This window comes from Syngnathus acus, chromosome 10 (genome assembly GCF_901709675.1).
Source record: "Syngnathus acus chromosome 10, fSynAcu1.2, whole genome shotgun sequence".
NCBI classification, from domain to species: domain Eukaryota; kingdom Metazoa; phylum Chordata; class Actinopteri; order Syngnathiformes; family Syngnathidae; genus Syngnathus; species Syngnathus acus.
Genome location: NC_051095.1, coordinates 19,436,764 through 19,448,109, shown reverse-complemented (window position 1 = coordinate 19,448,109; position 11,346 = coordinate 19,436,764). Strand labels below are relative to the sequence as shown.

At 41.9% G+C, this 11,346-nt stretch overlaps 1 protein-coding gene across 2 annotated transcripts; it reads left to right on the top strand.

Annotated features, from left to right (window-relative positions):
- The first annotated feature begins 134 nt into the window (after positions 1-134).
- Positions 135-11,346, top strand: klhl3 (kelch-like family member 3). 2 transcript variants are annotated; one of them, XM_037262544.1, is made up of 15 exons: positions 135-609; positions 2,207-2,365; positions 3,141-3,247; positions 3,354-3,475; positions 4,232-4,394; positions 4,734-4,843; positions 5,274-5,387; positions 8,290-8,439; positions 8,509-8,626; positions 8,920-9,117; positions 9,271-9,372; positions 9,451-9,579; positions 9,691-9,831; positions 9,920-10,063; positions 10,662-11,346. In XM_037262544.1, the coding sequence occupies exons 1-15, from the start codon at positions 590-592 to the stop codon at positions 10,688-10,690; spliced, it is 1,806 nt and encodes a 601-aa protein (XP_037118439.1). In that variant the 5' UTR covers positions 135-589; the 3' UTR covers positions 10,691-11,346. The 2 variants fall into 2 exon arrangements, with proteins under 2 accessions (XP_037118439.1, XP_037118440.1); XM_037262545.1 differs by lacking the exon at positions 8,920-9,117.

Here is an 11,346-nt window from a genome sequence, read left to right as displayed (position 1 = left end):
AAGTGCAAATTTAACTAACTAATGTAAAAGATCAACAATCCTGAAATAATAGGTTCAGTGGAATATCACGTCCTATTTCCCCAGATAAATCGACAATGTCATCACCTATTTCACATGCTAATGCTATTGGACTTTATGTAGCTATTTACTTGCCAATGAAGCTATTTTTAGGGCACAAACTACGGTTATCAATTTCGTAAAGAAAATCATACAAAAGTAAATTGCTAATCTAAAAGATTGTACATGATTTTCAAGTCGCAAGTACTCTTGCTTTTGTTTGTGCCATCAACAATTTGTGACCAATATGCAACACTACGATGAAAAATCAGTAATTAGTATGTTAACTGTTATTTATTGAGTAAGTGATGTGGTTTGGACATAATTCATGTAATTTTCGAAAAATGTATATATATGTACAATATATTTTTGACTCAATTTGTCTTTGGATATGTAACGGAATTCAGCGTACGTAATAAATAAAGAAAAGAGAAAAAAAAGTGGCCAGAGTGGTCACAAAACTGGAATAGACGATCTCTGTGTCCGTGGGCAGCTGTGCTCCCGCGGTGTTGCATTTGGGGACTCCGCCAGGATGGACGATGTGTCGCCGGGGTGAGTTCTTACCATAATTCCCCTCCATACTTGTTTATGTCTTTCCAAATAACACCAATATTACCTCATTTTGACAATACGTCCTCAAATCATATGTCATGCGGTACAAAGAAAACGCGCTTCCTGCTTGGGGTACAAGCCCCCATCCTCCCACTAATAAGCTAGCATTTTGTTGTTGATGATGATAATGATGACGAGAGCTAACGTGGTAAGTTGCTCCCAAATGTGACTTCTTTTTGTTTCCGGACACATGTCGCCTCGTAACGCTCCTTTCTAGACACGGCCCAACATTAAAAAGCCGATCGACAATTCCTGTCAGGTTGTGTAAAGTTAAATGTGCTAAACGCTAACGTTGCTCAACTTGACCCCCCAAAAGACAATTTTTCAACAAAAATATTACGTCCAGTGTCTCAACTGGGATTGGACCTATAAGCAACTGTAACACGTTCAATGTTGACAAATAATGAAGGTTGTGGGTGTAGTAAAGGTGAATGTGCTAATAGCTAACGTTGCTCAACTTGATAAACAAAAAGGCTTCTTTTTTTTTTTCCCCCCAACAAAAATATTACGTCAAGTGTCCCAACTGGGATTGGACCCATAAGCAACTGGGTAACACGTTCAATATTGACAAATAATGAAAGCCAGTGGCTCAAACTTAAGGATGTGAGTCAATGTGTAAGTATTTTCAAAGGTAACGGTTTTTTCGGGTTCAAATTGATGCAGACGTGGTATCATTCTGGTCGCTTGCACTGGTGCATATGCCGTGCTCCCGTGGTGTATTTATATGCATTTTGTCAATTTTGTTTTAACATTGCCTTATTTCTTACATTGCACATTATACTCTGTACAAACAAACAAAAACAGAAACCGCGTTGGATGTTGAATTAAATGTAGCCTAATAGCATTATTGTAACGTTATTGGAGCATTTGTGTCATTTTTTTCCATTCACACAAATTAAAAAATCCTCCCCCATTACACTTAGATGAACGCGGTACAGAAAATGGATGGATGGATGGATGAAATTTTTAGTAGTAAAAACAAATGTCAAGCAGCCATACTGAAATGAGAAAGGAAGTGAGCCATTTTGCTTTGAAGCATCCTTTTGAGGGACATTTACTTGAATTAAACTTCAAATGAAATCTGGTAAACATTTTTTATCAAGAGTACATAGATACACCAAAAAGTAATACAAAGTAGTAGTACTAGTACAAGAAGAAAAAAAGTCTCAAGAAGCCATACACAAAAAGACAGGAAGTCTGCCATTTTGGTTTCAAGCAAACGTTTTAGGGTGATACACGCAATTCGAATTTGTAAATTCCGCTCCTGCAGTTAGTATACATAGCAAATTTGGTAGGCATTGCTAGAACTACAAAAAGCCCCAAAAACGCATGGGCAAAAAGACAAAGTCTGAAGTCTGCAATGTTTACCTCCATGTTTTCTTTCTGCCGTAATTCTTAAATTCCTCTTTCAGTTGACATAGACTCTATTACTGCTAACATCCTTTTGAAAATGACTCTCCCCATCAGCAGTTGAGTAAATTAGCACCTGTGGTAACTATTTTTGTGGAAATAAAATAAATCTGTGTCTTGGTTCTAGAGCCGTCGTGTCATGCGTTCCCAGTGTGGAGGTCCCATCGCATCCCATGTGCCATGCCGAGCCAGAAGAAGAGGAGTCCATGGCGGCAAATGGCACAATGCTGACTTTCAACCACACGCACATGAGGAAAGCCTTCCAGCTCATGAATGACCTTAGAAAGTATGTTATTGTTGTCATCTACTCCATGAAGTTGCAGCCCTTTTGTTTTAACCATGTGTGTTTGCACATGTTGCAAGTTGATTTTACACGGGCAATAAAAAACGAACGGTTATAAATTAAATTAATGTATTTGGATGTATATTGTAATAGTAGTTTAACAGATTTTTTTTGCTTACTTCCGTAAACACTGACACATAATGTTGTCTTTTGTACTGTACGTGTCACTCAAAGTCATACTTTGTGCACATGTGTGTCTCATCACTGATGTGTTCCGTTCACTTAGACATCACAATTGTTTTTGGAAATCGAACGAAAACATAAACAAATCGGAATTGGGGCATCACTCCCTGCAGCGTGAACCTAGCCTATCTGATTGCGACAACAATAAACCAGAACAGTTATGTCAGCTCCATAGAGTCAGCGTCGGTTTCACTTGGCAACATAAAATCAGGCAATTATTTTGCATGCCTATCATGAGTAGACCTACAAAAAAAGTTTACAAATGCCATGCCTGAAAAGAGACTGGAGGGAATCTTGCTCCGAAGTTACAGTTTTAGGCTCAATAGGCTCAGTTGAGTTTTTAAAAAAGGCTTGTCTATCATTAGTAGACCCACAAAAGTCTCAATCATACCAGTGAGATTGCTAATTTGCACAGAATTGGTCTTTTGACCCTTTTCAGGTGTCCTTCATAGACAAAGTGGTCCTAAGAGTTCATTCCTATTGCTACCAAATTTGAGACATTGCCATAAAAGACAAAACTCTGGGTGTCCATCAGGAAGAAAATGCTTTGTGATGTCCAGCTGGTTGCAGGACATGTAACAGTGGCGGCGCACCGGGTGGTCTTGGCAGCCTCCAGCCCCTACTTCTGTGCCATGTTCACAGGTACTCTCTCCTTTCTGTTTGTATGCTTTGATGGTCATGTGTTTGTTTACCTGTTTGTGTGTGTATATGTGTGTGTACATGTCTGTACATGTGTGTGCACATGTAGGCGACATGAGTGAGAGTAAGGCCCAGCGAGTAGAAATTGGTGAGGTGGATGGCCCCACTCTCACCAAGCTGGTGGACTACATCTACACGGCTCAGATAGAAGTCACTGAAGACAATGTACAGGTGAGGTCGTACAGTGAACTGATTGGTTTATCGCCCCGGTCTACGTAAAATGTAATGTCCTCTGATTGGTTCATCTGGTCTTCATATTACGCCTATACATTACATCCCTGTGTGGCGGCAACCACACAATAACATTTACCGATTTTGGAATTCGGTCCATACAAAAGAGAAAATGAAACGCTTTTAAGTGCGCCTTATGGTGCAGAAAATACGGTAGTAACATCATCAGTGTAAAGTTTGTAAACTGTTCTTGTCCATCATGTTTTTGATTGGCATATGTAATTTCCTAGTGCAGGGAACCCACTATTTTTAAATTTTGCTGGCTCCATATGAAAGAGCCTCAACCTCTTAGCTTGAAAACACACCAATTCTTTTTTCATTCCAGCAGTGTACGCACGTGCGATCACGTCTTCGCAGCCTGCACACTTCCTGTCATTATTAGTCCAGGAAGTGTGCTCATGGAGCGAGACGGGAAATCCTCCCACTGTTAGTTGCGCGCCTCATTCGCGAGTGCACCTCCATCACTAATGTGTTTAGTGGATAGCCGTCCTATTTACTTGGCCTTGTTTAACATGCAATTAGTGTCTGGTGGTTGTTTGTGATGCCCTCTTGCTCCTCCTTGGATTCTATTCACTATTTTGTGCTACCTCCACACAAACAAAATCTGAAAAGGAAGCACAATGACAGCTACATGCTGCATTTTTCTGCGTCATGTGGAAAGAGAGCTCTTATTTGTTTGATTTTCTTTTTTTTCAGGTTCTGCTGCCAGCAGCGAGCCTCCTCCAGCTGATGGACGTGCGTCAGGCATGCTGTGACTTCCTGCAGTCTGAGCTTCATCCTTCCAACTGCTTGGGTATCCGAGCCTTTGCAGACGTGCACACATGCACGCAGCTTGTTGGACAGGCGCACGCATACGCCGGTGAGCTACTTGTGTACAAATGGAATTTTCAACGTAGACCACAGAACACAGTACTACCAATATTGAAGAAATACACCTCATCTTCTTAAAAACAACCAAAAATGCATTAAAAAAAGTCACTTTAAATAAGGAGCCAGAAATGCAACTTCATTGCAAAACTGCTTTCAGTATTTTTCCTTTCTCTTTGACTTTGTTTTTTTGTGCATGAGTAGTTTGATTTTTATTTGCTCATTTTTCATTTATTCATTTGCTGTCAGAGTGGCTTGGGTTCCAATTTGGAGCTTCAACTGCATATCATGCGCTTGTAAATCTGATCAATTGTGTTTTTACGTCTCACAGAGCAGCATTTCTCCGAGGTGGTCCAGTGTGAGGAGTTTGCATCTCTGTCTCTGCAGCAGGTATGCAGCCTGTTCTCCAGCGACAAGCTCACCGTGCCCACCGAAGAGAAGGTGAGAACACGCACACACACAAAAATCATATAAAATGGAGGCTGACTAGCCGGCCTGGGGATTCATGAATGAATCAATGAAAGATGAGCTTTACTCACGCCATAACAGTGGAAGGCAGCGTAATGCTCTGTGCAGATAGAGTGCGTGGCGGGAGGGATTCGATGGAGCAAAAGCATTTTGATGCAGTCGGCCAGGGAGCCGTGTTTCCAAAAACAGTTTTATGGGTTTACACTGTTCTGAGTTGCTACAAAAGGACACACAGCTTTTTTGGATATCTTAACTTTTAGGGGTGATGCGACTCAGTTTAGGGTTGCATAGACTGGAAACGCCCATACTTTAAACCCTACATTGAAACCCCTTACCTGTTTATATAGAACTCTTTACTGATTTAGCTGTGCTCTTCTTGGTCGCCCCCTGCTGGTTGTCGTAGGTGTTTGAAGCGATGATCTTGTGGATCAAACAAGACAGCTCCCGTGTGGAGCACATGCCCAAACTAATGGAGCATGTTCGCCTGCCACTGCTCTCCAGGGACTATCTGGTTCAGGTACATCAACACAACATCCACACCTTCAAACATATGAACAGAAGGTCTTTCAGTTGGCGTTTTTGCAAATTCCAGATTCACTACTCGTGAATTAAACTAGTGGTGTTATTGTTCTGCGGAACCTATCCTAGCTATTCTGTGAAACACTGAACTATTTGAGTTTTTTGTACCGTATTTTCCGCCCTAAAAGGCGCACCTAAAAACCTAAAATTTTCTCAAAAGCCGACAGTGCGCCTTATAGGCCAGTGCGCCTTATATATTGCACACTGGCTCGGTTTTGCCCCTCTTATTTAATGGGTTATTGGGTCTGTTATTTATTCATCGCTCATTTTATTTTATTTATTATTTATTATTTATGGTTTGTGCCTTCTTGTTTTTGTTTTGTGTCGCCTACTTGTATGTCTCGTCACCGTGGGATGGAGGAAACGGAATTTCGGTTTCTTTGTGTGTCTTGACATATGAAGGGATTGACAATAAAGCTGACTTTGACTTTGATATGGATCAACTGATGAATTTGTTGATCCATACTGGTTGTACACAGTGCTCTGCCAAAATGTTTCAGTACGTTTTAGTACGACTAGTAAATTACAAGGTCGCATCGCTTCCCAGCATTACGGCAACTGTAGTCAGGGGGCGTCACCGAATAGCTGTTGTACCCGCGAGGCTATTTCATGTCAAAATAGGCTGCTCTGTTAATGTTTCGAGTAAATCTACGGATCGATATGGAAGGGAAACATAGGTAAGTAGTACCAATGCGTTAGATCGAACTTTAGTCAGTTCCGATCATTTTATAGGAGATCGTTTGAGAAACGCGATTGTTTACACTTTGCTGAGGCTCATGGGAGATTGCGAGCTGAGGCTCGTGAGACTTTGCGGATGGCTAATGCTATTGCGATAGCTGCTATACGTACCAGGCTATTTCATGTCAAAATAGGCTGCTCTGTTAATGTTTCGAGTAAATCTACGGATCGATATGGAAGGGAAACATAGGTAAGTAGTACCAATGCGTTAGATCGAACTTTAGTCAGTTCCGATCATTTTATAGGAGATCGTTTGAGAAACGCGATTGTTTACACTTCGCTGAGGCTCATGGGAGATTGCGAGCTGAGGCTCGTGAGACTTTGCGGATGGCTAATGCTATTGCGATAGCTGCTATACGTACCAGGCTATTTCATGTCAAAATAGGCTGCTCTGTTAATGTTTCGAGTAAATCTACGGATCGATATGGAAGGGAAACATAGGTAAGTAGTACCAATGCGTTAGATCGAACTTTAGTCAGTTCCGATCATTTTATAGGAGATTGTTTGAGAAACGCGATTGTTTACACTTTGCTGAGGCTCATGGGAGATTGCGAGCTGAGGCTCGTGAGACTTTGCGGATGGCTAATGCTATTGCGATAGCTGCTATACGTACCAGGCTATTTCATGTCAAAATAGGCTGCTCTGTTAATGTTTCGAGTAAATCTACGGATCGATATGGAAGGGAAACATAGGTAAGTAGTACCAATGCGTTAGATCGAACTTTAGTCAGTTCCGATCATTTTATAGGAGATCGTTTGAGAAACGCGATTGTTTACACTTTGCTGAGGCTCATGGGAGATTGCGAGCTGAGGCTCGTGAGACTTTGCGGATGGCTAATGCTATTGCGATAGCTGCTATACGTACCAGGCTATTTCATGTCAAAATAGGCTGCTCTGTTAATGTTTCGAGTACATCTACGGATCGATATGGAAGGGAAACATAGGTAAGTAGTACCAATGCGTTAGATCGAACTTTAGTCAGTTCTGATCATTTTATAGGAGATCGTTTGAGAAACGCGATTGTTTACAGAGGGCTCGTTGGTTATTGGCTAGTGGATGCATACCGCAACCCTAGTCAACCTCCGTTTGATGCAGTATAGCTTCTATTTTATGCGCCTTATAATCCGGTGCGCCTTATATATGGACAAAGTTTTAAAATGGGCCGTTCATTGAAGGTGCGCCTTATAACCCGGTGCGCCTTTTAGGGCGGAAAATACGGTACTCTTTCTGAAATACCCTAAAATGCCACAAGATATTCCCTCAGTAGGTAATAGGTTGGTGTGAAGAAAATAGGTTGAAGTGATACCCCTTACACTAAGAGACAAGCTTTGTATGTTGGGGAGGTTCTAAGTTTAAACAAGAGCTATTAGGAGAAACTTTCTGCTACAAGATCAAATAATTTGTAAGCCATTTATTCTTAAGGATACATTTGTGGTATGGGTTTTGAAGTTATGTTAAAGAGAAAGTCAAGACAAACATTTTCTTTACAATATGTCCTATTTTGTTTGTATTCCTATTTTTTTTTCTTTTTTTTGTGTCCAAAATTAATATTCAAACACAAAAAAAAGTTCCTCTTCCATCGAGCCTGCATAGCCGTATGTTGTGCTGCAATTGGTGATGTAACTGGTGATGTGTTCATTTCCCACCAAAAATTAGGGAATTCGTACCTCTGTCAGAATTTTAATCAACCCAACTCAGCAGGTCCAACTCAGGGGTCAAAGCCCAGCGTTCACAGTTAGCAGAAGTCTTTCCATGCTAGAAATGAGGTGTTTGCGCAGCGTGAATGACCAGACAAACCATTTTCACTTGATGTTTTTAAATTTTCCCCCTTTGCTGGATAGGTTATGTGGCCTGTGCTTATTAATAGCTGAATTGAAAATTTAAATGTATGTGGAAATCATTACATCTTTATTATTTTGACCAAAGACTCGTTTTTTAAAGTGTGGGGTTTGCAGCCAGGGTGAGGTGGCTGTGTAGTGCCTGTTTAAAATGTTCAGGGTGATAATGAAGAAACAAAAAATAATCACAGCATTTCTCTTCTAAAACAATCAAACAATGTAAATAGACTATCGCGTCCTTCGCCAAGATATGGTTCCCTTTCAGATAGTAGAAGAAGAGGCACTAATCAAGAACAACAACATCTGCAAGGATTTCCTCATTGAGGCCATGAAGTACCACCTCCTTCCTGCGGAACAGAGACACCTCATCAAGACAGACAGGACGCGACCACGCACACCTGTCAGCATCCCCAAGGTGCTCACACAAGCCCAGTTAGGTGCATGTATGTGTGCATATCTGTCGCTTACCGTTGTGTGTGGCCAGGTTATGATGGTGGTGGGCGGCCAGGCTCCCAAAGCCATCCGTAGTGTTGAATGTTACGATGTCCAAGAAGATCGATGGTATCAAGTTGCCGAGCTGCCGTCAAGACGCTGCCGAGCAGGTGTGTGTCTGTGTGTGGGTGTGTTGCGTAAAGTCAATGTGTACATAAAAATATTGGCTTTAACAAAAAATACGAATTGGGCATCACACCCTGCAGTGTGAACGTAGTCATAGACTCCACTGCGAATACAAGAAGGATTCATCGGAAACTTTCCACACTGTACCCTATTATGACAATGTATAAAAAAAGTGATTCTAAGATTTTTTTTCTGATTGAAAATAAGAAACTAAGAAATATATATAGATCCAAAAGATAAGATATATGTGTGTGTGTGGGTGGGGGGGCATGTACAGGCGTGGTGTCGCTAGCAGGCAGAGTGTACGCGGTTGGCGGCTTCAACAGTTCTCTGCGCGAAAGGACGGTGGATGTGTACGACGGCGCCAGGGATCAGTGGAGCCCTGTAGCCAGCATGCAGGAGAGACGCAGCACGCTGGGGTCGGCCATGTTGGGGGGGCTGCTCTACGCTGTGGGAGGCTTTAATGGAAGCATAGGTACACAGGCACGCACACTCACTCACTATCATGTGGTCACTAAACATCTTTTGAATAGCAGTAGTGACTGGCGCACAACTCCGACATCAAGATTCATGCGTAGTAGACTTTTAGAAAGTTGTCCAGTGTCATGTCCTCATGTGTTGCGTACAGGTCTGTCCACAGTGGAAGTGTACAACCCAAAAAATAATGAATGGACGTACGTGACGTCCATGAACACGCGGCGTAGTAGCGTTGGTGTCGGCGTGATTGACGGTATGAACACCTCTCTGTGCGTATGTGTGACTCAGAGAGAGAGAGATCACATAACTTATGTGTGAGCACGCGTCTTAGGTAAGCTGTACTCTGTGGGGGGTTACGACGGAGCTTCACGTCAGTGTCTCAGTACAGTGGAGGAATATGACCCTGTCTCTGATCAATGGGGTTACGTCGCTGACATGAGCACACGCCGCAGTGGAGCAGGTAAAACACCAACTTAGTCACAAGCACACACATTCACTCACGTCAACTGCATGTGTATTCTACAATGTCATCCTACTTGAAACATATGAACACACCCGCATGTCTTTGCAGGCGTGGGGGTTTTGGGAGGGCAGCTGTATGCGGCCGGCGGCCACGACGGGCCCCTAGTGCGGAAGAGCGTGGAGGTTTACGACCCAGCCAGCAACACGTGGAGGCCCGTGTGCGACATGAACATGTGTCGTCGTAATGCCGGTGAGACGACGGTGTCCTCTCACAACAATGTTAAATAAACATTGTCATGTAGCATTGTTGCACTGTTGCGTGCGTGTCCGTTTTTAAGGCGTATGCACAATCAATGGTCTGCTCTACGTGATCGGAGGTGACGACGGCTCGTGCAACCTTTCCTCTGTGGAGTTCTATGACCCGGCCGTGGACAAGTGGAGCCTCGTTCCCACCAACATGAGCAATGGACGCAGCTATGCCGGTGAGACACAGCTTTTATTCACTTCCTGTTTCTGACTGGTGCTGCTGTTTGAGAAACTTCATCTCTTCACTTCTTCTAGTGGTCAATTATTGAAATAATAATTTTGAAATTGAAATAATAACTATTAATAAGGTGTTCATTCAAATTCCCTGACATGATTAATTGTTATTCATGATCTAATAAGTACTTTCAAACTTCAAATGATGTTTATTTGAGATAGGGCATTACGTTTTGAAAAGTAAAATAAAGCATATGAAAGACATTTGATTCTTCTGTTATATTACAGGTGCAAGCGTAATACTTTGACGTGCCGCCTCGTAAGCGTTCACCACGACGATAAGATTATTACCTTCCAGAAAAAGTCTTTATTTGGAGCGTCGACATTCATTGATACTTTTAGATTAGTCAAGTCGTTTTTATTTAACTTCACACTCAGAATGTGTTTATTGGAGTTGCAGCGTTAAATGATTCAACCAGGCAATTGTAGTTGCTCTTGGCAATTGTTTCGTCCCACAAATAATAAAAGGTTTATTTAATCTGACGTGCACACTCCCTTCCGCCACCCTCAACCCCACTCTGCTCATTGTGCTGCGTACAGGAGTTGCAGTCATCGATAAACCTTTCTGACTATGGCAAGTGTTTAAAATGGCTGATGTTTGTCGCTGGCGAGAAGTAAAAGATCCTGAATGCCGCCTCTGCCATTACTGCTCCAAAGGAGCCAATCGGGATTTATCCTGTCAGTGTTTTGGACCTGGATTGAGTTGCTGTTTACACCGCGGAGGATGGTGCTCCAGTTAAAAACCCAAGCAACAAATATGCACTTTGGTGTCAAGCACACGTTTCTTCTCAGGCTCTCCGAATGGAAGGCATAGACGATGCCAACTGGACCATCACCAGCAACAACACACGTTTACATTCATGTTCTAGTGGACTTAAACACAAAAAAACATAAAGAAATGTATTTTGAATACTCAAAAAGTTGTAAACAAATGTTTGTATGCAAACCAGGTGAAAAAGAAGCACTGCTGACGTCACATACTACTGATGAACAAAATGGTGGTCCATGAAGTTTTTATATGTTGTGCTTCTTATACTAATATTACAAAAGAAGTGTCAAAATGCACTGTACCTATAGAAAGGCTATGCTTATTTATTACAGGGCTTGCATTTATATTGTAATTACTGCTAAAAGTGACGTCTTTGTACCACATGTCATCGTGCTTCAGATGATTTTGAATGATTTAAAATATGTAAATCTGCACAGATTAAAAATATTTAAAGGA

Excerpts from the sequence above, each read along its gene's own strand:
- klhl3 (XM_037262544.1), top strand. The coding sequence starts at position 590 with ATGGACGATGTGTCGCCGGG. Across the intron at positions 3,248-3,353 it reads CTTCTGTGCCATGTTCACAG|GCGACATGAGTGAGAGTAAG; the intron begins GTACTCTCTCCT and ends GTGCACATGTAG. Across the intron at positions 9,832-9,919 it reads CATGTGTCGTCGTAATGCCG|GCGTATGCACAATCAATGGT; the intron begins GTGAGACGACGG and ends TCCGTTTTTAAG.